At 46.4% G+C, this 26781-nt stretch overlaps 1 protein-coding gene across 1 annotated transcript in view; it reads left to right on the top strand.

The window, feature by feature from the left end:
- LOC144156355 (protein slit-like) overlaps positions 1–25509 on the top strand; it is a 418661-nt gene extending 393152 nt beyond the window's left edge. The window contains 5 exon segments of the mRNA XM_077688358.1: positions 6211–6225; positions 6228–6303; positions 14143–14885; positions 17677–17886; positions 21973–25509. Of these exon segments, the coding sequence (XP_077544484.1) occupies positions 6211–6225; positions 6228–6303; positions 14143–14885; positions 17677–17886; positions 21973–22196 (1268 nt within the window). The 3' untranslated portion in view covers positions 22197–25509.
- Positions 25510–26781: the final 1272 nt, after the last annotated feature.

Below are 26781 nucleotides of genomic sequence, written 5' to 3'. Positions count from 1 at the left end.
GTTCAGTTCGGGTTGTCATGATAGAATTGAGACTTATCGCTAAAATCAAAGCCTAAAGCGCCCATCACACAAACCGCTCACACCGCGTTGTGCGCAACAGAGAAGGCTGAGGACCTCAAAAGAGAGAGATACATACGCTGACACGAGTCTCAACTGGGCGGCCACTTTATCAACTGTGCGCTGTCCCATTTACGATGGCGCCGACATCAGTACACAACATGGCACTGTTTTGCGCTTGAAAATTTTAATCTTTATCGAGAAATGACTGTCACTTCAATGCTTTTTACTCGAAATACCTTCTAGTTAACTGATATAATGGGTTTTAGCTTTGAATTATCCAGCAGTTTTTTCCACTAGATTGCATGTAAAATTGCTGGGACCAGCATACCACTTCTAATTAACCAAAAATTTGAATTAAGTGACTTCGAACTATTGCGAGTCGATTGTGGTGCTATATTTAGAGCATTCTCGCGTAATTTGCTAACCCCGGACTGAAATCCCTATTTTGCGTACCCCTCCCCCTGTGGCGCCTGCGCTAGTCTCTAGCCCTGCGCCTTACGGGCGCGAGATGACCTGGGAAGGCCGACATGGCCGGGCAAATTGAAAGGGGAAAAGGCTGGGGTGTGTCGACGGAAGGGGAAGCGAGACGATGCAAGGCAGTGATAGAAGAAAAGGTGGGAGAGAAAGGAACGAAGCGACAACGCGGCTTTGAAAGACACTGAACAGAAAAACGCCCAATAAACGCGCCACTTGAATTATCCATGGCGAAGGCCCCTCGCGTTTCAATGAACAGGCTTTTCAACAATGGAGACTTGGCCAGATCAAATCATGCAGTTTGAATTATTCATAAATTTGAATTATTGAAGTTTGAAATAACGAGCTTTCATTGTATTCTGTTTTTCGAATAGTCGTGTAGATTTTCCAATGTGCCCGGCTCTGGAAAAGTGAGAGATTAGGCGTGCACCAATGCACTGCTTCTGCACCGTCTGCTCATTTTCTATCTACTGGCAAGCTTCATCCAAATTGCATTTTCAACGAGCACTGCTTGTAGAGGCTGTAAATTTTATCATGCAGCATGGGGTAATTGGCAATTGCATCGACGAGATCATCGTCATTCATGCTGTCGACCCACGCTGTCAAGTATGCCGCCATTTTGAATTCTATGACCGGATGTTTACATGCTAGGGTAGCTTCCAATAAAGCAATCGTACCAACTATGCCACCGCTTTGTGTTTTAGACAGCACCTCTGTTACCTTAAAAACAAAAGAGGCTCTGGCTTTTTTTGCATGCAGTTGTTGTATGCTTATTGCATGTTTTCTTTTTTGTTTGTTGGTTTGTTTACATTCTAGACCACAGGGGACCAATTGGCGTGATAGTTTTACTACCGTTACTACCCTTTTGTTGAACCGATGAGGGGACCAGTGCACGCCATCCCTCCGTTGCTTATCCTTGATGTTTGCCACACGCTTCCGAAGGAGTGCCTCACTGTGTTCCCTGATTGTGGTACCAAAGCAGGCCGCCCTTACGTGGTTTAGTGCCGGCTCGCCTATGGCGACAGCAGTGCAAGCATTTCTTCCACAATGCCATGCCATGTTCACGCTTGCCATGCCATTCAGAAAAGTGCCTCGTCGTGGTCCGTGATTGTGGTTTCGCCGTGTTTTTGCTCATATTGTTCATACTCGCCAAGTGCTCACTTTAGAGTTATGAGGCACTGTCAAGTCATTGCCTATGATTGCAGTACAGCAACTCTAGCGCAAGTCGTTCCTCAACACGTTCTGCTTGTACCGGATTCCTGAAGTACCACCTCATTGTGGTTCGGCGAATGGACTGCTGCGAATGAGAGTTGAGAAGTGCGTTCTTGTTACCGTAAAAAAAAAAAAAAAAAACGTCGTGACTCCTGAACTTGTGGAGCAGCTTCATTTCTTGCCCTAAAACCTGTGGAAAATCGAGGCTTGTAAAAAAAATCTTCATGTTTGATATTTGATTTGTTATTCGGCATTCTTTCCTAATTCGATTCGATATTTGATTCGAAAGCTACTATTTGGTGTTTGCACACCTCTACAACTTTGGTTCATTCGAAAGATTACCTCATTAGAATAACACTGACACCACTTTTAATGCAAGCTTCATTCAATAAGCTAGAGAAGCAGGAAAACCGAGAATAGCCTTGTGAATCATCAGCTACTTTCCCGCTCCAGAGTTATGCCACATTGTAGCCCACTTGTGCGATTGGCTGAGACGGACAAAACCAAACACAAATTAAACAGGGATTGTAAGTTTGCAGAACGAACTATTTGTGTTTGGAATTCAGTGCATATTTTTTTTTATAGTAGTAAGAATGGTGGGATAAACAATGGCAGTTACAAATGAACACGTAAACAAACAGCTGTCGAGCACGTTGGGCTTCTCTGACACAGCACTGGTCAACTGGCATAAGCGACACTGCTACTTATGTGACCCTGTTTGTCGAGTCATACCCAGTGTCTCATAAAACGATTACTATCAACCGTAACAAAAATATGGCAGTCACAGCTTCAGGTCGGAAGCAATCTGAGTGTGTGGAGCAAGCGTTGATTGGTACCGCAGCACTATCTAGGAAGGCAGATGGTAACTAAAGTAACCATCGGGCACATTTGGGGATAGCGGCAGCCACAGTCAACATACTAACATTCACTTTAGGTACTATTACGAGCAATATGAAAGGGAACACAGGAACGCGCAGAAAACACCCTCGGACCCAGCTGTGAGTGATACGCAGCGGCCGCCGTCGGAAACAAAGTGGAAAGGGGGACGCTGTTCTAACAACTGTTCCCATTCCCGCCGTTCGTCTTATCGGCTGTCGGACGATACCATTTATCGGCGAACTGACGTAAGCTGCTGCTTTGTGGAAATGCCAGCGTGGTGGGAGTGCCAACAGTTAGTGGAAGAGCGCCCTCCTTTCCCCCTTTGGTTTTCACAGCGCCATCCACGTATCGCTCCGAGTCTGTTTCGAGGCTGTTTGCCACGCGTCCCTGTGTTCCCGTTCATATTGCTCATAATAGTACCTGCCTCTAATACATCATTGCAGATGTCATGAAACCAGCAATTCAGTGCGAGAATTGAAATTTTAGCTTTAAATCTAAAAATTTCTCAGTTTATTAAGCATCCTTTGCTGCCATACAAGCACTGAGAGTAGGTACTATATACAATGGAACCCCGCTGATACGCCCCCCCCCCCCCCCCCCCCCGTATTACGACGACCTGCTTCCTATGACAGATCACCGCGGTCCCGGCCAACCAGTGTTGCCAGATTGGAAATAGCCTTTGACACCATCTCCTGTTCACAATTTCACCAGATTTCACCAGCACTAAAATAGGGTCGCTATTACGTAGTTCTGGCTCCGGCACTTCTCTGCACATAATTCTCAAAAACATAGCCTTTTAGGACGGCGTTTTGATCTCCGATGGAGATCCATGTATCCGACTGAAGTGGCGACTTGATCACCTTTATAATGACATAATGGAGGGGTTGCTTCTTTACCTCTATAATTAAATTGGCAAAATAGGTTTGAAAGGAGTGAAATATGACTTCTTATTTATGTCTGTCCTAGTGCCTGTATAAATAACATGCATTCCATTTTCCATAACCACGCCTGCAGAGCAGGTTACCACGCATCCAATGCAATTGTCGCTGTGCCTTTTCACCTACATTGAAATAGTGTATATTTCTCTGGAGTTCATATGGGAGGATTTAACATTTCATTGTTCGTGCAATCAACATTCCATGCAAAGCTCATGTAGCTGCCATAGTTTAGAAAGAAGAAAAAGCCAGGACGCTAGTGGGTACACATACTCCGTAAACAATTTCAGAGGATCTTGTTCATTGTGTTTTTTTTTAATGCACAATAGTAACATTTGTGCTTTCGTTACTTTCAAACAGTGGTGAAAACCCGAAATTCGTATCAAGCACATTAAAACACATATGCCGTTCAGCGGCTCTTGGTGTTTAGGAGCTGGGAAAGCCTCCATTCAGTAGAGGGAACTATAGTTCAAAGCAGTGACACTTTTTTCACCAGTTTTTTCCAGATATTGTCGGGTGTAGCCACACTTACACAGTAAAACCTCGTCACAAGAGACACTCAAGGGACCCGGGAAACATCTCTTGTAACCAAGGTCTCTTGTAATCAAAAATTCTAAAAACAGTGCGGAGTCAAACATGACCACTTAGTTATAAATCAGTATCAAAGTGTATTCAGACAGGTCGACAAGAAAATTCTCACTACGTATATGTCATTCATAGTAGTTTTAGGGGCTTAAGATGGTATTAGCTTCCTTCCCAACTTTTGTAAGTAAAGCAGTTTTGTAGGTAAACTGCTGACATTTTCTGTCCTACAATACCCTCGTCATCATTCTCCTCCTCTGGTTCACCTTCTAGGGCACCATTTACTTGTGCAAGGATCACATGATCTGTAGGCTCCTCAAACACACAAGGTCCACATCTGCAGCACAAACTCCTCAAAAGTTTCAGGAACTTCTGCAGTCTCTTGGATGCAGGCCCAAGCTTCATCTTCAGGGCAGTTTTCCACAAGGTCCTTCATATAAGGTCCCCCGTTTCGTTGTGTCTCTTCTAAATAATGAAAAATTTACTCTAGGGACCCCAAAAGTTGTCCGTAGTAGCAGGGTATCTCCTATAATCATGTCTCTTGTATGCAATGTTGCTAACATGGTGAACATAGGAAAACCAACCAAACCATTTTCGAATGTTTCTTATAACCGAGTGTCTCTTGTAACAGTGTCCCTTGTAACGAGGTTCTACTGTACCTCAATATCAGAGGCCCCAATCAGAGGCCGCAAATTTCCACCAGATTTTCACAATGTGGTGCCGCATTTAACCATCTGGCAACGCTCCGCCATAATCCCCATAAAAATAATGCATTACACCAATGATTTGACACTGGGGTGCACGCAATATGCTTCATACGATGGACACTGGCTGGAATGAACTGGCGTTCTTCCCATCTTCTACACCCTTTCGCTGCCTCGTCCCGACCTTTCTTTGTTCTAAGCCTCGTTTGACGCTACTTGATGTGCAAAGGTCCGCAGGCGGGCTGGTCCACTGCTGAACAGACGCAAGCAAGCAGCAAGCGTGTGGGCGGGAGTTAACCTTCAACGGCTTCACGTGGCAGCAGAACGCCACCGCGCCAACTGCGAGAAGTCACAGTCTAGACAAGTGACCCGCGGAACCACAAATGTGAAGCTACCATCGAGCCAATAAACGTGAAAACACATACGACGCAACCCAACACCCACTTTTCTTGCCCGTTCAATTCAAGTTTCTTCCTTCCACGACACTCTGTCTCCCCCTCTCTCTGCTCTCTGCTTATCAGTGTCTTTCAAAGCCGCGTTGTCGCTCCGCTCCTTTCTTTGCCGCCCTTTTTCCATCGCCGCAATGTACTATCACTGGTTTTGCTTGGCATTGGCAGTTCCACTCTCTTGCCTTTTCCCCTCTCAGTTTGCTTGACCCCGCTGGTCTTGTCTCGCACGCACGAGGCGCAGAGGTGGCGGTCTATAATAGTAGTGCCGGATGGCACGGGGGTCGTGTAGCATGCGGCCATGGCTGGCGAGCTAGCGCAGACGTGGTGGAGGGGAGGGGGCACGAATATGGCATTCTGTGTTTAGAAAATTTAGATTTCAGTTAGGAGTTCGCAAATTGCACCAGAACGCGCTAAGTATAGTAGCTTCACTAAGTACTTCGCCCCAACCTGTTAAGTGAGACTGCCTACTATAGGCCAGCATTTACCCGTACCCTGATCATATGACACCCCGGTCATACGACGCTTTTGCACGGTTCCTTGAAAGTCGTATTATCATTGCACATTACACACGTTGGGGTTTCCACTGTAGCACCACTTCTTTTAAGTAAAACAAAGTGGTATTTTGGCTTCATGGCCCCTTACAGTGCTCGAGGAACTTTTATGCGAATGCCTCTATTTTCCGGGTGTGGGGCTGTCGGTTAGTGTGGCATGTGGCAAGGGAGGAGTAACGGTCCCGCTGCTGTGTTCCTTAAGGGGAAAATGGGATGTGGCTGCTGCTCACTTTATGAGCTGCCGAATCCCACTTATCATGAGAATAAAAGATCCAGAATTTTTTATATCTCGCTTACACAGTCGTGAAGAAGTGCTTCTCGTCATGACCGCGGCTAACTTATTTGGCTTTGAATTTTTTTCCAGGGAACTATTGTGAAAAAAAATTAACTTCTGCAGCAAGGAATTCAACCCATGCAAGAATGGTGCTACATGCATTGACCACATCACACATTACACGTGAGTCACCTATTACAGCGATGGTGTCTGCAGTTTGTCGAAGTAAATAAAACCTAGGGTAAGCAAAGGTAGTCAAAGCGGTGTTATTGTATCACATTTCTGTTTTTATTTTAGTTATTTTGCATGATCCTAAGGCCTTAAATCTGTCAACGGTACTAAATTAATTTCTTCACGCGTAAGAACTGGCTGTTTACGTGTATAGGACACGCGGCTAAATGCCGTCTGGGCTGAATATGCCCGGTGGTTCTCTAGCCTGCACTCGCGTACCAGTCCTATTGCCTAATTGACATGGCAAAGGGATCCGAAAGCTATGGGCGAATATTTTTGTAAGTGTTACAGCTGATAGGTTTGAAGCATGCATAAAATGTCAAACTGTATTTTCTTCGAGCAATGTATCGCTTGCTATGGGCATGAGCTATTGCTTCACATTCGTGGCCTCGTCTCCTGCCATTGTACCTCTTTTCTTCCAAATCAAAGAATATCAGGACTTTGTGTCATCACCTAAAGGCTTATGGCCTAGTTCTTTCTGCCTTGTATGCCAAATTTGCCTCGACCTCTCAAGGTGGGCTACAGTGTACAGCGGAACCTGGTGTCTTGTTGAGAGATGTGCTTTATAGGTGTGCTTTGGGATACTTTAATACTTTTGGGAGATCTGGTTTAGCATATTTAATTGTGTTGTTTGGCACTTATCGGCGTACAACTTTTTGCTTTAAGGGGGGACACTGGTCTTAAAACAATTTCTTTTAATTTTCAAGTGAACTCTGTGAAACTTGTCAGTCTTGCTGCTTTTTTCCCACTGATTTCAAATATGCCAGTATTTTTTCAGTTGGTCAATTAGTTCCCAAGATAATTAGAGATAATTAGCCATTTTTGCCCCACAATTAACAAAACAGTGTTGGTCACAAAACTGTAATCTTTATATTTTCCATTACTATGAACCCTGCTGAATGCAATCTTGGAAACAGTTTTTTGATGCATCGCTTGGAACTAATTTTACAGCTCATTAAACTTCGGTGTTTGAAATGGGCACTGAAAATGGTTCCTTGCCACTGGTGCTACCGAAGTTTAATGAGTCGTAAAATTAGTTCCAAGCGGTGCATCAAAAAACTGTTTCCAAGATTGCATTCAGCAGGGTTCATAGTAATGGAAAATATAAAGATTACAGTTTTGTGAGCAACACTGTTTTGTTAATTGTTGGGGCAAAATGGCTAATTATCTCTAATTATCTTGGTAACTAATTGACCAACTGAAAAAATACTGGCATATTTGAAATCAGTGGGAAAAAAGCAGCAGGACTGACAAGTTTCACAGAGTTTACTTGAAAATAAAAGAAGTTGTTTTAAGACCAGTGTCCCCCCTTAACTGAGAGCATAGTTTTAGGGTCTTTTTTTAGGTAACAAACACGGCTTTGTTTGTCTAGAAATAAAACAATAAAGCCAGCATTTCTTTCTCGCTTTTCCATCCAGTTTTCATGTAATGTAAGTGACCACATCACAAATTGGTGCCGTCTTTACTCTACGGACCTGAGAGGGCCCCCAGAGGGCTCTTGAGCCAACACTACTGAGCTCCAAGCAACTCTGAACTAATGCAGAATGAGCACCTGCACAGTGCTGCCACATGGGCAGATGCGTAGGAAATGCCTCTTCTATTCAGCGCGAAGATTTAAGGCTGTTGGTCTACTTGGTTCCATGGTCGATTTGCCTATAGCTGTTGTGTATGTACAGTAGAACCCCGTTGATGCGTTCCCGGTTCATACGATTTCCCGGTTACAACGCTCACAATTGTGAGTAATAAAAATATTCCATACCGTTACTGTATATTTTTCCCAGTTACTATGTTTCTGGATAGCACGATTTCCTGGTAAGTACATTCAAAATTTTAAAAATTTTATGCAATTACGACCGGATGATACGTTTTACAGTGAACAAAAAACGGTCTGACGTGTGTGCAGACGAGCCTCAGCATGTGTAACGCAATAAGCAGGCGCCGAGCAGCAGTCGGGCCGCCTGGGTCACCGTGGTGGCTTTCTTGCAGTGCTGGGCTTGCAGGAGTCGCTTGGTAACGCGGCTGCCTTTAGCCACGTCGCCTGCATAACGACGTCCCAACATGCGAAACACTAACCTTGGTAGAAATCGTGGTGAAATCACGCCATGAAGAAGCAGTGCTGGCGCTGGACAAAGCCTCTGAGAAAGATGGCGGCGATGACGGGGAGGAAGAGGTGGCGTCTGCAGCAGCCACATGTGCTCAGGCCATAGTCAGCTTAGAAGTGGTACGGAGTTACTTTAGCGTGAAGGACAATCCCAGTGTGGACGAAAGTCTGCAATGTTTAGAAAAGGAGGTCTTGCTCACAAAGGGCTGCAGCATGCGCCAGCAGACGTCTACAGACATGTGCAAGTGAAAACGGCCATTAAATGCTCATGTTCATCTCTCAATTGCTTTTTTTTTTATGGCGGCAGATCGTACGTTTTCTCAGATAGTGTGCTTCTCTCTCGCCTTTTTAAAGCAAAGCTTTCTACCTCTACCCCCCAAGGGTTCTTTCGCGACCGTTGGTGTCACCAGAAAACTCCCGAGAACAAATAAAAGAATTTACTGCACCGCCAGGAATCGAACCTGGAACTAACCGGGTAACAAAGCAAAAGCCCGTTATCTTTCCGATTTAGCTACGAGCCCATGCGAAGATAGGGAAGAAAAGGGGTGTACTCAGCAAGCACATCTACGGGTTCAACCCCTGCATTCTCGCTGAATGCCACGTGATAGCGATTAAAAGAAGCTCACACCAACCCATGGCACCTCACTTCTAGTACGCCAGTGTGCTAAAACCTGTGGCTTCCAGTAAACACGTAAAAATTATCAGCTTCTTGTCGTCCGCCCTCACGTCAAACGACACCTCAAGGAACACATTGAAATACCCCTTGATGGCCAGGCCATCACTCCAAGCCCCAGCATCAAGATTTTGCGCCTACATCTTCAGACCAACACCAAGAGTGACAGATCATTGCAGGGCCTCACACTATCAATAAAATCATACACATGATCAGGCAAGTTAACACCAAGAAGCGAGGCCGCAAGGAATCTGATACCTTTCGATTACTTCAAGCCTTTGTCCTCTTGCGAATCACTTACGTCAGCCCCCTGCCTTCTTTACGGCAAGGAGGACTTAAGATGCTTTATATAATGACTAGAAAGGCGGTTGAGCAAGCCACTGGTCTTCCCATGAGTGCGTCTACCAAAAGGCTGCTTCGCACGGGGCTCTACAAGACGGTGGAAAAGCGGTTAGAGGGCCATCTTTGTGTATAGAAGCACCGAATGAGCAGAACTGCGGCGGGTCGCCGCATCCTTCACCAGATTAGCTGGGCAGCACAGAATGCCAATCCGCTTGATATACTCCTGGACGTTTGGCGACAAGAACTAAATATGCTCCCTTTTCTTTGAAATATAAACCCCTCACACGACGAGGGTCGCCGACAAGCACGGGCTCAAAGGCTCAACACCAGCCTCGGTGGGCATCATGTCGTTGTCTACACATACGCCTCCCAACATCCAGGCTAGCAGTACGCCATCATTGAGGCTACCTCCAGAACCAACCTTCTTGCGGGTGCCGCACTAGAGACCGAAGAAATGACGGCAGCAGAAAAGGCAGCCATCGCCTTGGCTCTCACTCTAACAGGGGTTCGTAAGGTAGTCACCGATTCCCAACGAGTCTACCAGAATAACCAGTCGGTTTTGGTATCCCGACCTGCACTGCGCGTGCTAAAACCACTCACGAAACGGTTCCATTCAGCTCATCTGGACACCCGCAAACGCTTTCATAGGAGGCAACGAATACGACCACCCAGCCTGCACTTTTACCTCCTCCCCCCCATCCTATGGAGCTGCACGAGGACAGTCACCCGCTTTTCTCGTTCAGGGACACAACCCAGCATTATCGCCTTCTGAGACAGACCCTACCTTCACCTTACCCTGACCTCTCCATAGAAAAACAAACTACCCTACGGCTCGTACAATCCGGCTCCTTCCCACACCCGACGCGCATTCACTTAATGAACCCCAATCGCTACGTCGCTGAATGTAAATTTTTCTCAGAAGTAGGAACACTCTGCCACATAATCGGGGTGTGCGACTTTAGCCCTGAGCACCCTCCTCTCTTTCCGTCAACCACCGAACAAGAGCAATGTGAGATGCTGCTGTCCAGCCCCTCTCTGCCTACCCAGTTTCAGCTGCTGGGCAGAGCACAGTCGGCGCGGACTGAATATGCGCTACAGTGAAGAAGGAACCACTCCCCTGGGCGGCACTCTGTGCCGTTCAGAAATCTTAATTTAAGTATTTACTGATGCTCTCCCTCCTCTCTTGCTCCTCCCCCATTTCTGCAGCCGATCTGATCGCCTCCGTCCGCGAAGGCAGAGACTGAGAAGTGAGATCACCTAACACCGGGTTTGAGCTATAATTTCTTAAAAAATGAGTTTTTACTCATGTGTTCCACCAAACAACTCAATCAACCACCGTTCATGCATCGTGCATTAATTTAACCTTACCAAGAATATCTCTTACAGTATTAGAGGGTGTGGTTAAGTGCATTCCACTTCCCTCTGGTTTCACAATATGTAGAGCGACGTGAGTGAATTTAAGTGACGTCGCATGAGTAATCGTTGTGGGTGTCGTTTACAGCTTTGCTTTCCAACCACATTCACAGTGTGGATTGGCGCTAATTTTTTTTTTTAAGCGTACTGTATCAACGAGGTTCTACTTTTGTATACAGGGAATCGATAAATGGAATACTAAAAAATTTTCCTGAGTGGACTGCTGTTTTGTTCGCGCTCAAACTTCACACAAAGGTCGCATTTTGTGGTCTATTTTGTTTGGCACCGAGAACAAGGACGGTACTTACCTGTTTATTCTGAAAATAAAAACAATTTTCGCCTATGGAAAAATGGCGGCCAATTTAGACGTTCCAGCTGAACTTGGAACGACGGTGCCACCTGGGATATGCCAAACGAAATGCGCGATGCCGATTCACGGTAGGAAGGCGCCAAATGAGGTAGCAGACAATCAGAAAACCTCTTTTGTTGTTAGCTTATGATGGCCACAAATGGATACATAAGCAGGGGTGTGCGAATACTGAATAGTAACTTTCAAATCAAGTATGGAATCGAATTCGGAAAGAAAGCCGATTATCGAATCAAATATCAATTTTTTTTTCATAGGTTTTTGTGCAAAAGCAGAAGCTACTTCGCATGTTTTGGAGACATGACATTTTTTTTTCAACCCAGAGAATGCACTTTTCAACTCTCATTGGAAGTACTCCAGAAATCTGGAACCAGCAAGATAAGCATATGAAAAAAAAAGAAAAATGACTTCCACTGGAGTTGCTGTACTGCAATCATAGGCAACGACTGTACAACACCTCTAACTCGGAAGCGAGCACTTTGCAGGCATGAACAATAAGATGCGAAAACACGGCACAACCACAGTCATGGACCATGATGAGGCACTTCTCTGGAACATGAACAATACCTAGTGGGAGGAAAGCTTGCACTACGGCCGCCGTGCACAAGCTTGCGCTATCCACTGTGGGCTAAAAGCCAAGTAAACACGCAGTAACCATACACCAACCGCATTAAAAACAGCCACAACCGCTGTCAAAATGGCGGCGGTCTTTACCAGAAGCTGCCTTAACATGTAGACGTCCGGTTGCAGAATTTAAAATGGCGAGCGGCCAGAGTCGATGGTGCGGCACAAAAGAAAGATCTTATCGACACATTCGCAGATTACTCCGTGCAGCGGGATAAAATTTACGGCCTCTGCAAGGCGCACTTGTCAAAAGCGCGATTTATATGAAACTTGCCGAGCAGATGGTGTAGCAGCAGTGCGTTAGCGTGCACCAATGCAGGAGTGGAACAGCTGTGCCATTTGCACCATTGAGCGCCAAAATCGTTCACCTGCGCCATCCTGCACCGAACCGCCCCTGTTGCGCCAAATTTTATTATCAGCGCTGTCCTCTGCCACAGGGCCTTAATTGTGCCTCGAGATACGACCGCCATGACGCCCCGGGCCAGAAAACTTGGCTGAAACATTGTGCTTGCGTTTCATTGTGGTTCTGATTGGGGTTTCGTCAAGGCTATGAGCAGCTATGGAGGGTGGCGTTTGCTTAGCTGCAAGGCCTAAGCAAAAGCCAACTTCTGCCTTCTCCACCTTCACTTTGTATTTATGTGTGTCGCATGCACGGTTTTGTTTGCCGGTGCTGGCCGCTGTGCCACAATAATGGAAAATGACCGAAATTGAGTAAAACGTTTTTGTGTCACATCACAAACAGACAGAAAACAGAATAATATACGCATGAAAGATTGTAGTTTATTGAAAGTGAACTTCAATTTCATCGACCATTTTTGAGCGTAGCTGCGTGTATTGAACAAACAAGGTCCCGAATGCTTTGCCTGCTTGTTAGTTCTGCTGGCCTTTGTTGTGAGGTGGATGGTCCAGCATTATTTATGCCTTTAAACTGAATACGCTCTCGTTCGTAGTTTACGGCACCTTCGTCGAATTTTGCAACCCCTTGACCGGTGAAGACAAAGCTATGTTCTTCGCACACACTCAATCCGCTGTTCTGTAGAAAAAATTGCAAGCAAACGCCTTGTTTTACGGAATGCCACCGTAAGTTTGCTTAACACTGCTGTCTGCTGGACACGAAGCGAGGCCTGTTATCTGATCCCCTTCAACTGCACGTGAGGATTGCCCTTTCAACAGTGATAACATGGCGCACTCGCTGGGGCCGAAGATAGACAACTCCGCATATTGTAAATTTCCAAATATAGTGCATGTAGTGTATAGATATAGTACATGTACTTGCAAGAACTGTGTTCCTGGGGCGTAGGTTCTAGTGCACGGAAGAACACATAATATAGTGGATAAAAAGATTAAACTTAATTGGCAGCGGGTTGGCACAACAGCCTGTGCCAGTTCCCTGCCAAACGGCCTTTCTGACTGCTGCAAACCTGCTACAAAAAGCAGTTTTGTCTGCTCCCAGGGCTGCTCTGAAACCCTGTTTCTGAACAGCTGCTCTGAAACCCCGATACCCTGTTCCACCCCTGTCGATGTCTCTCGCTTTTGCAAAGCCGGGGACATTTGAAAATTTCACTCGACTATTTGAAAAGTCGAATAGTAGATATTGGATTCATGTATCGAATTATTTGCAGAGGTACTATTCAATTCATATTCGAGTATTCGCACACCCCTATACATAAGAGCTCATACGAATCATAGTAAAGTATTCCCGCGGTAATTGCCAGATACACTTATTTTAAATTTACCTCACTGTTCTTTTCATAAGAACGTATAGACTAGCTCTGCCGTTCTCGTTTCGTATGATGCTGTGATACTTTTTTTATGCTTTTGGCATTGCAACTGCTGCTGCTGCTGTGTGCACTGTATTTGTATTCATGGCACTGTAATCCAGCCACACAGGGCGACTTGTTTCCAGTGTCTTTTTTATTAACAGAGACCTAGCTTCTTGGGCAGTGCCATTTGAGATCTCACAGGGAAGCTAGAAGTTTCTTTCTTGGGAACATGTCCCAAAGTCCTGCATGCGTGTAGCCTGGTGGCAACACTGGCGCCTGTTACGAGAGCAACTTGTTCCTCAACTGAGATTGGCGTGGAATGACAGATTTCAGGCCTGAGGCATTGTTAATCATTCATGTTTTTATGTTCACTTAGGGTAAATTGACCATAGCAAGGCTGACCAGTGGTGACAGAAGTGTTTTGAGGCAGAAGAAAAGACATTTAATGAAAAAGAAGCCTCAGCCCATAGCAGTGGTCACATTAGTCGCAACAGTAGTGCATTTGCAGGTGCTCCTGTGCCCTGGGCTTCGAGGGTGCCAACTGCAGCGTGAATGTGGACGACTGCACCGAGCAACCGTGCATGAACGGGGCCACCTGCGTGGACGGCGTCAATGGCTACCACTGCGCTTGCCCGCGTGGCTTTGGTGGCGCCCACTGCGAGCTTGCACCCATGGTGGCCATGCTGTACCCGCGCACCAGCCCCTGCCAGCAGCATGACTGCAAGCACGGCGTCTGCTTCCAGCCGAGCGGCACGGGGGCAGACTATGTCTGCAAGTGCAACCCGGGCTTCACTGGCCGCCGCTGCGAGCTCCTGTCGAGCGTTAGCTTTCGGGAGGACTCGTTCCTCGAGTTCGAGCCGCTGCACACACGTCCTCGCGCCAACATCACGCTCAAGCTGGCAACGCGCCGCGAGTCCGGAGTCATCGCCTACACCGGAGAGGGCCAGCACCTTGCTGTCGAGCTGTTCAAAGGGCGCGTGCGGGTGAGCTACGATGCTGGCAACTACCCCGTCTCGACCATGTTCAGCTTCGAGACGCTGCCAGACGGCGAGTACCACTCACTGGCCCTGGTGGTGGAGAAGAAGAATGTGACGCTCAGGGTGGACGGGGGCCCGCCCCGGTCAGTGGTCAACGAGGGCCCTCGCGAGTACCTGGAGCTGCAGACGCCGCTCTACGTGGGTGGCCTGCCCGCAGACGTGGCGGCCGACGCGCTGCGCCAGTGGCACCTGCGCAACGCCTCCAGTTTCCTCGGTGCGGGACAAGGTTTTGCACAGCTGCCATTTCCTGATGGTGGGAGTGTAGGGGAAGGGAACCATAAAATGCATTTGACATCGTCCATGATGAACAGGGCCGATCTAGTTTTCAAAGCTTTCCACGTTACTCTGTAGAAGTAGCTGCTGTGGCCACTGCACGAGGTCAGCTCGCACGTGATTTGTAAGAGTGAACGCAAGGTGATGACTGCAGCGTCGCAACAATCACAAGATCTGCAGTGAAAGGCAAATCTGTTTGGCTGACATTTTTGTTTTGTTTTGTTTTTAGGGTTTCGGTAAAATAGAAAGAATGAAAGATAAGGCCACTGAAAATTATTAGAGGTAGCAACAACAGCTTTTATTGTTTTGCGGGGTCTTCGTAACCTTGGTGGTTAATGTGCCTTGCTATAGGGTGGGAAGTGGAGGTGCTCACACAGGATATACTGATGTCATTTATTTTTATTCCTTTTCTTCCGCTTTCACGCACATTTGGGCCTACTGCCTTTGGTACTTGTGCGGGCAACTGGGTAGGCTTGTAAGCCCCATTGGCTCATAAATAATCACATCTGTGAACAGTTTGTTTGCCAATTTAAAAGCTTATATTCTAGTTGGACTAAAAATGTGAGGATGGTGCGTGTAATGCATGAGCTCTGAAATCCACTGCACTTTCCCATTCAGATGCTCTTCCTTCAGTGGGAGTCATTAATCCCAATGTTAAGTACACGGCTTACGAACATGGCATTAAAAAACAAGCAGACAGGGCAAATGCTAACGTACAACTTCATATTCCCTATCATGGTGCCTGCCTGGCTTCCACAGCTTGCTGACAACTTTTGTGGCACTTGCGCATTGGAGCTGTGCGTTCATTTATAGGTAGTTTGAGGGCAGCCAAACTAGAAAACACGGGTGAAAAAAGTGAAAACAAGATTCTATCAATGCGCAACTTTGACTTTGCGCAATAAATAAATCCTAGTAGCGTAGTCTATGTGGCGTGTCACGCAGACCTAGCAACTGATTTATTGCTACAATGGAACTCTGATAATACGACTTTCAAGAGATCACGTGAAAGCATCGTATGACCAGGTGTCGTATCATCGAGGTACGGATAAATGCCAGCCTAGTAGACAGTCTCACGTGACAGGTGGGCTAAGAACTTATTTAAACTACTATATTTAGCGCATTCTCACATAGTTTGCAAACCTTTAGCTAAAATTCCAAGTTTCTAAAAAAAAACGCGTATTTAGTGCCCCCTCCCCTTCTACAGCATATGCGCTAGTCCGCAAGCTGTGCGCCATGCACCACATGACCCCAATGCCGTCTGGCGCTAGCCCTCCAGCCCTGCACCTCGGGCACACATGAAGGCCGATGCGAGAAGCTTGGAATGCCAACACAGCCAAGCAAGGGGAAAAAGTGAGAATGTGAAACCACGGGGCGGCCTCTGTAGCATCCACCGTGGTCCCGCGTAATTCACGCCAATAGCGCCAAATCCTCCCCTAATGGCACGTGGCGTCTGAAAAGCATTGCATTAATCGTCACGGCAACGAGTGGCGAGGGGAGAAGGAGGTTGGTGACGGCACGGGCACTGCTTACGTCATTTTTCCGTGGCAGCGGGGCCGGGGCGCCACGTGCCGGTCGCTACAACTGACGTTCGCGGAGATGTTTAGCCAACCCGCGCTACCCTTCGCACACTTGCTGGCTCGCGCACGCACCGAACTGGCCCGCTGTGCACTCTCAGAAAAAAAGGGGGGGGGGGAGAAAGATCGGCGTGGCTGAGCTGTTGCACATGTGTCAGGAGGTGCAGGAGCATTGATGGTGTGGAAAGAAAGAAACGCTGAGGGAAAGAGAAAGCAGGGCCACGCCGCAGCACCCTGCTGTAGGATTGCCCCAATTTTCGAAACCGAAACTAGCCAAAGTCGCCGACCAGTGGTGAAACTGCCAAGACCAAGCGAGTACAAGGCGGGGATGGCAAAACGGCAGGCAAGAAAGGAATGGGGTGACAATGCGGCCGACTCAGCTTTGAAAGACACTGATTAGCAGAGAGCAAAGAGAGGGTGGGGGAGCGTTGTGAAAGGAAGATACTTGGATTGAGCAGGCAAGGCAAGCGGGTGTCCGGTCATCGCCGCGAGGTTGCGTTGTACATGTCTTTATGTTCATCGGCTCGATGGGAGCTTCAAATGGGCGGTCCGCTGGCCACCTGGACTTTGACTTCTTGCGGTTGGCTGGTTGGCATACTGCTGCCGCGTGGGGCTGTCACAGGTGAACTCCTGCTCACGAGTACGCACCTGCTTGCGTGTATCTGTTCAGCGAATGGTCTGGCCCACCGGCGGACCTTTGCACATCAAGCAGCATCAAACGGGGGTTAAGAATAAAGAAAGGTCGGGACGATGCGGCGAAGTGGTGTAAAAGATGGGAAAAACACCGGCTTATCCCTACCAGGGTCCATAGTATGAAGCGGACCGCATACACCACAGCAATGGATAGTCGGGGTTATTAATGTATTGTTTCTGTGGGGAGTTTGCTGGGACTGCGGTGATCCGTCGTAAGAAGCAGGTTGTCGTGAGACCGGGGGATGTGTCATCAGGGTTCCACTGTATATCGGCGACATTTGAACGCAGCATCTGGTGGGAGCACAAGTTATGGCTAACGCCTCTGGTTCATTAGATAAGTTCGGCTCAGCAGGGTTGGAACTTTCCCTAAGTTTGCAAAGAGGCCTTGTTTTTGCTTCAAGTTTATTGTCTTTATTGCGGCTTCTCACGGTGTTTGCGGACAATGAGTGGCACATCTCGTTGCAGGGTGCATGAAGGAGCTGTACGTGAACGAAAAGCCAATGGACCTGGTGAATGCACGCAAGCAGCAGCGTGTGTCACCCGGTTGCACAGAGTACGACGACCCCAAGCCCTGCAAGAACCACCTGTGCAAACGCGGAAAGTGCATCCCTGTAGATCGCTACAACTACGAGTGCAGTTGCCGCAGCGGCTGGAGCGGGCCGTTCTGCGACCAGGGTGAGTGCACTGCTCCAAGTGAGCAAGCCTTGCACAAGTTATGTGAGTACGCAGAGTCCACTAAAGGCCAACTGCACTAAAATTTTTCTTTGTCCAAATTTGATCCAAATAAGCAGTCTAAGCTCTTAAAATCACCTTGGCGAAATCCTAATCTTCGTTGGCACACAGCACTCTAGGTACCGTCATTCAGAGTAGCTCCGTGCAGACGACATCTGCACCTGGCGGAGAGTCGCCGAAACAAGTTCCGAGCGGCCTGTGACAGAGGTTGGGGAACCGGTCCTGTGGAGCTCGCGCCTCTGCGACGACTTGCACGACGCTCCGCCGGGCGCAGGGACGCGTTCACCCAGCGTTTCTCTGCTACAACATCGCGCTGTACCGCCGTTCGTTATCATATGTTTAAAACTAACCGCATAGGTAGCAATATCCGCATTTTTTTTTTTTTCTGTGCAGTAAAAGAGATTAGAAGCCTTCAAACTATACACGCACTTGGGAACGTTCTGGAGCTAGCAAAACTCTTTTTACTTGAAAATATTATTTCTACTAAAAAAATATAGCGCGACACGCACACTTTCCTTACATTTGTCATTCCTATTGCATCTATCACAGAAAAAAGATATTTTATAAATTCTTGACCACTTGCACTTCCACGTCCAATACGTATTTGCAATATTTGGGCTGGGCCAACACAACCTTCATCCCTTAGACCTGTCCAAAGTTTTGCGACCTAACTAGATTTGTTGTATACGCGGGTATAAACATTTGTGCGACTTTTGCCTCGCTCTGTAAGTGAACCAAAATCAGCCTTGCTCGTGGTTACAAATACATCTGCACAAATATCGGCCGTCGTCTTCGAAGTGCGAAAGTTGACAGAACTGCTTCTCTCATAAACAATAGACTTGATTTTTTTCAATTCCCAAATGAAGTATGTACTTTTGTAGAGCGCTAGATTTAGTTTAGTTGAAAGCAAAATGTTTTCAACAGCACATGTCTCTGGTGAAAGTAGAAAACAGCGGTAGACTGGTAACTTTTTTCGTGCTTAGTGCATCATTTAGCTGTGGAAGCTGGCTTATAGTTTTAGATACCTTTTATAATTCGATTCTCGATGTGCACACAGGGGGAAAATACTGGGCCGACATTCACAAAGCCATTTGCACGTAATGTATAGTAAAAATAGTGATTGATCTCTGCCAACTTGTGGTTTATTCCCTTCAAAAAGAGCAATGTGACAGCCGAGGCACCGGATAACCAAAGCTGCTTTTCGATATCATACGAGCAACTAGCTTTGTAAATCAGGGCCCGCTTTTTTTTTTACTCGCAATGCCAAGGATTGCTACAAGGGCAGTTATTCTGAAGGAAAAATAACTGTCGTACGGTCTACTTTATTTCGATTGATAGCAACGCGATGTCATTATTACGCCTAACTCCATTATCCTGGGCAAACGTTAGTGGGAGGTATTCTGTGGAAATAACAGTGTGAAATGCGATGCTACCACGTGCATCTGAATGCGACTCTGAGCGGCCGTCAGTTCTAGTGCGGCCGCTTCCGTTCCATCACGTATGTCACGTCCGGCTGCCGGTAATGGCCGCCTTTTCTATTCATTTTCGGTTCCGAAAACGCCAATGTTGCGAGCCGTTTGCGTCGCTCACGTTCATGTTTGAAACGTAGCACTTCGCATTTCACACTCTTTTTATGTGTACTATTAGGTGACATTATTTTTACGTTGTCGAAAATTTGAGTGCAGTTGGCCTTAAGTCAGCACCATCACGAGCAAATTTTTTTTAGTGTTTTAGCCATCGCTTCAGAATCCTTGTCACATTATAGCTGGCCTAACTTTTCTAATTTATTAAAACATGGTCACCGTGATAAAAATATTGTACCATTTCCTGCGTTATTTTGGTAAAGGCAATGGTAATAAACACAGCAGCTAGTACGTTTAGGGCTGACATAACCAGAAGAGCACCAATGACAAATGCGCTCTAATGTAGCTTCGACATCGTCATCTCAACCTCAAGCTCACGAGTTTGTGTCTGACTTTTTCTAAAATGTTGGAATTTTTCACACATCTTATTAAACCGAGGTTCTACGTACCTACATGAAGTTATGTAAAATTTACCTTGAACTGTTAGTAGGGACCAGTTAAACGAATAACAAATGAATGACCTTTTTCATCCACTTTATTTGTTGGAAGGATCTTTATTCAGGCTGGGCGAGTGTGGCATGCTTGCGCACTTGTGCAAACGGTCTCAAGATAGTGATTGTGAGTATGCTGTGCTGCAGCCTTCTGCCAGCATGGAGGCTGTGTTGCTTTGTCTGCAGAGCAAGGGGAGTTCACAGCTGGTGCAGCTGGCCTGGAAAGATTATCACAGTGCCCAGAGCTTCATGGGTTAGGAGTAGCTCTTCTGTTTTCACTTTCTCACTCGACAAAACCATCGCAAGGGTGAAACAGTCTTGTTTCTTGGGACAAGTACTGAAGCCGTCTGCTTTCGGTCTGTCTCCCGTGTGGGCCTTGAAGTGAGGGTTTCCCCCTCCCCTTGCAGTGGTGTTTATGGACATCAACAAACCTCTGCTTTAAAAGTTACATTTTCTTTTTGTCTCTCATTGTCTCACTTATTACGGCATTTAATCGAAGTAAAACACTCTACGGAAAAGGCGCACAGGATAAGAACTACTTCTGTTGGGACGGCCAAAGTGTAATCCATATCCTTGAATGGGCACTGGCCGTATCACAGATCATGGTTGAACGATGGCAGTGGCCACCAATAGCACCAGTCAGCACAGGCGAGGCAGTTCTTTGCTAGTGTACTACTGCATTTTGACAGGTCTGGCGGTGTCTGCGTTCAGTGCCCGACTCATGCTGCATCTACCAGTGCCGCAAAGACGCACCTTCTGTATTGTCAACTTACTCGTTTCACGATATTTGGTGAAATGAGGCGGGGTGCGAGGAATGCAAGAGCTGCAATGAGCCGTTAGCACCTGCTGCATGGCAGAGCAAGATTGGCTTGGAGCACCTGCTGTATGTGCTCGGAGCCAATTCCAAGTCACAACATCAAACACATCAAAACATACGAATTGAAACATCCATTTGTGGATGTCCTTGCTCAATGTATTCCTCAAAGCGTCAGAATTTTCGAGTAGTATGTATCTCAATTTCGTTTTGGGTTATGTCGGTAACTCTCATTTTTACTAGCCCGTATTCTTTCTGGATGCAATTATAAGTTAATAATCCATCAGCATTGAGACAGTTGTTGACCCTGGTTGCTGTTTCATGCCATAAATATGAGTTCCGTTACGGGTCAGCTCCGAAACGAAAAAAATAATGGTTCATAATCGTACATAACAGTTCATGGTAGCCCGCAAGAAAAATTGCTAATTGAGTTTCCGATGCACTGTAGCTGCACTCAATGCATGCTGCTGTAATCATGCCAAACATTGCATTTTCTTTTTCTTTATTATTATGTGGTTTTTGTGAATTTTTGGGCCCATTTATGTATTGTACCCCCTTACAACGATGCTTTAGTAGAATATAAGTGATATAGATAAATGAATAAATGAAAAAATAAATTAATGAGTGAATGAATAACTAAACAAATAAAATAAATACCCAAATAAAATAACAATAAATGAACATGGCCACGACATCTGCTTTGCAATTAACTACGTGCTGTGATCACGTGGAAGCTAAGCACTGACCACCGAGACAGACGTATATCATTCTAGAACATAGTGGCAGAGTGAGAGAGTAGGGAAGCACGTAGCGTAGCAAGCCTGCCAAAGGGAAGATGTCGCCAGCGAAACGACAGGCAATTTTATATACCATCGAACCGGCGGCAATGTCCCACCTCACTACGTGGAAATTGTAATGAATGTTGAAATACCTGAACTTTCCACTCAAACTGAAAACTGAAATAATTTTGTTCAGTTTTGCCCCGGAACGAAATAATAAATAACGTTTCGGTTGCGTTTTTTGTTCCAATCAAAAATATCCTTTTTTTTTTTTTTTTTCCGGTTCCGGTTTGCGTTTTGTTCTGACACCCACGTTGAGACAAACAGCCCTGCATCAGGCGGTCTTCTGCTTCCTGTTGCAGCCCCAACATGCCAGAAGGAGCAGTATCGTGACCACATTGAGGAGGACGGCTGCCGGTCCCAGAAGAAGGTAAAGATGGCCGAGTGCATCGGCTCGTGCGGTGAGCACTGCTGCCGCGCGCACAAGACCAAGCGACGCAGCGTCAAGATGGTGTGTCCACTTGGCAGAACGTACACCAAGCACGTGGAGGTGGTGCGCAAGTGCGGCTGCTCGCGCAAGTGCTGAGGGAGCCCATGGTTGCATGCTGCTGCACAGGGCTGCCCTGCTTCTTCTTGCGGGGTTCTGCGAGGAACCCAGCCAACACGGGGCCACCGCCGAGTGGGAAACCCGCCATCTTCGTTCCTAAGAGTGCGCAGTGCCGCTTTACACGCTCGCTCCAGAAATCTACCCTGGAATCCCTGGAAGAGACCACACCGCCGGAATTTGGTGTTTCTGCCCAGCAGTTGGCACGCATCGAGGCAGCTGAACGGTGTAAAATATGTTTGCAATGTCGAGTATGTACGCAGGTGTGAAGTGTCTATGAACATGCAGTGTCTGGAATGTGTAAATTAAGCAGTAAGTGTATCTGCAAGGGCGGCAAGCATTTGCGAGTCGTTGGAAAATTTTCATCACTTACATTAGTGCCTACGCCATTAGCTCTGTTCCCTTGCAAATCTACCTCGAGAATTTACCTACCACCAGTTCCAAAAAAAAAAAAACAAAATAAAACTGCAAGGATATCGATGCCTGCTATGGGCTCATGGTGTAGGTGGCACTGTGTCACACTAAACTGCATCTACAATAGATGTTGGATCTGTTAAAATAAAGCTGTTTCTAACAGTATAAAACATTGTTTTGGGGCCTTTGCAGAAACTTGCATGTATGTTGTGAGGATAAAATTTGCTGATGGAAAAGTTGGGCACATTATATGTTTTATGCACTTTTATGGCTGACAATGACTACAGTTTTAATGATGCGTTCTCTACCCTGTAGTAAAGTGAATTGCTGACAGAAACAAATACTTCTATTAGAGCATGTGAGCGTGCCAGCCTTAATTTTGAGAACACCACCAGGACAGCAATCAAGTTACCTTTATTGCTTAGGGTGTAGCATTGGTAGTAACTATTAAATTTGAGTCCGTAAGACTTATCCCCATTGTGTCGAATATCTGGAACTGTTTTTCCTTCTCATCGTTGTATTGTCCATGCGCCTCAATTTTTAGTTCTTTCACTTGTGTTGCTTCTCCTAGAAATTTGATGTTTGTGGTTTTGTTTGTGTGTTATTTATAATGTTAAAGTCGGTGTCTTGAAATGCAAAATTGTTCACTCATGTCCAATGTATGGCTATTTATGCTACTTCTGTTTAAAACCTGCAACGTTCTTGGTTTCACCACAAGAATGTCAAGAATCTCCGTGCTAATACATTTTACTCAACTTCACATTGTTAATAAGTAAAGCTTTTATATATTGTGAATATTCATTCTTTGAGGGTCTGTGTGAAGCTAGTGTTCCTTGGCAAGTGCTGCAGCATACAAACTTGACCAGTGCACATTGTAAGCTCCCAGTGTTGTATCCAAAACATCAAAAAAGAGAAATTAAGCTAGGATAGAAATTTACTTCTCAACAATCAATTTTCATTACAAGATGGCTGTAGGCGGTGGCTTTGAATGTTTTTTTACTATTGATTATTTATGAAGTCTTTCTAAACCAAGTTAACTGTTGCCAAGAAGAAACTATGTTGCTTCTGCAGTTGTGAAATATTTTCAGAATTACGCTCGGCACCCAAAATGTTAGCAAAGTGAAAACAGCCCAGCTTGTGCGCTGCGCATAATGGGGTTACACTGAGCCTCAGGTGGGCCTGTTGCAAGCCTTCATATCACTGCCGCTTCACAAACCTGCTGATGGTGTGCCCATTTCAAGTGGAGATTTTGGAGCCTACACTGAGCGACATTTGTCGTCCTCCATTGCGGGGCCAGTGTTTTCACGGTCGGCCTAGCAAATGGCAAGTAGCAGTGCGTCATCAGTTTCTTCGAGGTGGCCGAATGAGATTGCTTTTAAAAACATGCTGTTTTGGAATTTCCACAACCTGTGCAGTTTTTTATTATGCATGATTCCTCACTTGTCCTCACAGAACTCTGGGTAGCAATTCATCCCTTCCATTTGCCCCACATTTATGCTACACTATGCGAGGTAAATCATTGTTGCTTTTGGTTGCTCACAATGAGTAACTGTTTCGGAAAAATTCTGAAGAAAATCAACTGTGGCACGGAATATGAAGTACTATACCTGTTTCTTGCAGAAACATTGGCTTCACAGAGATTACTCATAAATGGTGCTGTATACTGCCCTGTCATCTGGCAGCATAATCTTTCACTAAACGCATGCGACTAGTGACAGTGGAAACCAGAGCGACCCCCGCGTGCACGTTCACTTAGATTTGTGGCAGCTTTTACGGGTTCGTTGACTGGCCGCCAACTTTGCCCCTTGACGGGAGCTCTGTGCATTCATTCTGATTTTATGATGCTGTGATCGATTCGGCCATTCAAACAACCATTATCTTTGACCTGTAATGCAGTGGGACCTCGTTAAACCACACCTGGTGGGAAGCCAAAAGCAAGGTGTTTCAAACTTGTAGCACAGTTTAGTAGGTGGTTAAAAATGGTGGCTTTATTATTCGATATGACTACTCTTTTTATATGAAACTGTAACTTGTGTGCCCTGACGAGGTTTTACTGTACTTTTACATTAATGAGTTGTATTGAAGTCCTGTGATGTACAACATTTTGCCAAATGCTTCGGTGATGCTCTTTTTTTTTTATTTTGTTTTTAAAAGTGTAGGAAAAAGACTTTGTGGCTCACACGGATGAAGCCTGGTCACTAGGCAGACCATGACACCAGCATCCCAGTTGCTACATTTTTGTCTCCATACTGCGCTTCACATCAATGCAGTGGAGTGCAAAAGCATGAGCGCAGTGGGAAATGCTCATGTGGCAGTGCTGCTGCCACTACTATGATGTAGGCTAGTATTACTGTGGTGCAGATCACTGTTGTGGTGAAATCACGGAGCATGGAAGCGAGTGCGCCTTTGTGCAGCCATGACGCCGCACCAGCAGTCGGGTCTTCTGGCATGTTTCAGGTCATTGCGGCTTATTTTACTTAGTCGAGTTCCAGAAGTGGTACTAGTTACATGGCACACTGTCTGTAGTGCTCACCTCTCTGTACATAAATGCCCTCTACCACTATAAGAGCAAATATACATGGCTAACGCACAGTGTTTATGAACCTTACTTGCACATTGTGTGTTTGCTAATGTCTGTCATTTTTCGCAACTGAACCTGTATATACAAGATGTATTTGGAATTGGCGTGGCCTGAGTAAGGTCGAGAGAGCACAAGAAAGTGTGCACCGTCAATTATCGACTGCAACAGAGGTCTAGATTTTGTACAGTAAATATTTCTTAACCTGTTTTTAGAGCTTGTTTTATGGCCAATGATGGCCAGACATTTCCCTCCTCCTTTCTTTCTTGGTTTATGCAAGTAAAATTTCAAGTTGAACAATCAGTGTGTTTTATCATTCCCTTAAGAGCCACACCAGCTTCATACTTGAGAACTTTGGCTTCTCCGGCTCTAGCTAACCACGCGAAGAGGCCCCGCAGCTGGCCATCTCAGGCCACCTCACCTCAGGCCTCCACAGCTGGTGGCCGCACTTGCCTGTCTTCGGTCAGCAGAGGCTGGGAGCAGCGTGTGTGCTAATCCTGCGCATGTTCTCGACGTGACAGCTTGGTACAACCTTCCAAGCGTCGCTGGTCAGCCCCCTGTGCCCACCCTCTTGCCTGTTGCCTCCACGGGTAGCATTGGTCCCACGCCCAAGTTGGGAAGGCGTACCATGCAGCACGGAGTCTGGCGGCCATTCTGGAGACTTCGGTGCGCATGGATATCCGCTGGTGGTGGTGCTGTGACCAGTTGTGTGCCCGTCTGGGGTTGTTGAGGCAAAAGCATGTGCAGAGTTGTCCGAGAGGCTGGAAAAATTGCGAGGCCACCTGTCCGGACTGAAATTTATTTTGACACCGATGCTGTCGAAGCTGGCATAGAGCCGGCGAACATGCGCAGGGAAACCTCACCAAACAATGATGTCGTCGCACACGCTGGCACTGCTTGACCTTCAAGAACACACTGTCCAGCTTTCGTGGTGTGATCTCTCACAACCTCTTCTCCTCGTTAGTTCACGTACATTCGCTCGCACTGCAGATGCCCAGTTCGCGAAGCCGGTCGCTGCCGGTTCTAGCACGTGCTAATGCAGTATACTTTGGGAGAGCTGTGAAAGCCTGCAGACAAAACGATCCGGGCCTGCCAGTCATGGAGAACTTCCGGAGGCAAGTTGGGCAACAGCCGGGTCTCTGACAAAGGGAGAGATGTGGCGACAGAAGAGCGCCACTCCTGAAGAAGGGGAAGCGCAGCACGAAAGCAGCCGTGCTGCTACTCGAGAACGGATGGGACAACTTAGGTCCAATCCCAAATATCGCACCGGTGAAGTGGCAGCAAAAGAGCAGCGAGTTTCAGAAAATCCAAAGATACGAGCTCGCGTGTATTGTACATACTTTAATGAGCGAGTGTTCACTACTCTTTGGGGGCTAACAATGAGGAGACCACACAGAAAACTTGACCGAGTCTTGAAGCATAACTATGCAGAAAACTTGGCCGAGTTTCCAAGCATAACCACGCATAAACTTGTCCAAACCAAGAATAAGCTAGGCGGAGCTGCCAGCTTCATTGTTTGCCCAGTCTTTGCCCCGCTAGTGTGCAGCTGCCCCAATTTTTTTAATAAGTTGGCAA

Source organism: Haemaphysalis longicornis, unplaced genomic scaffold (assembly GCF_048455015.1).
Source record: "Haemaphysalis longicornis isolate Haplotype H1 unplaced genomic scaffold, Haemaphysalis longicornis Haplotype H1 scaffold_1, whole genome shotgun sequence".
Taxonomy (NCBI): domain Eukaryota; kingdom Metazoa; phylum Arthropoda; class Arachnida; order Ixodida; family Ixodidae; genus Haemaphysalis; species Haemaphysalis longicornis.
This window is presented reverse-complemented; position numbering and strand designations above follow the sequence as displayed.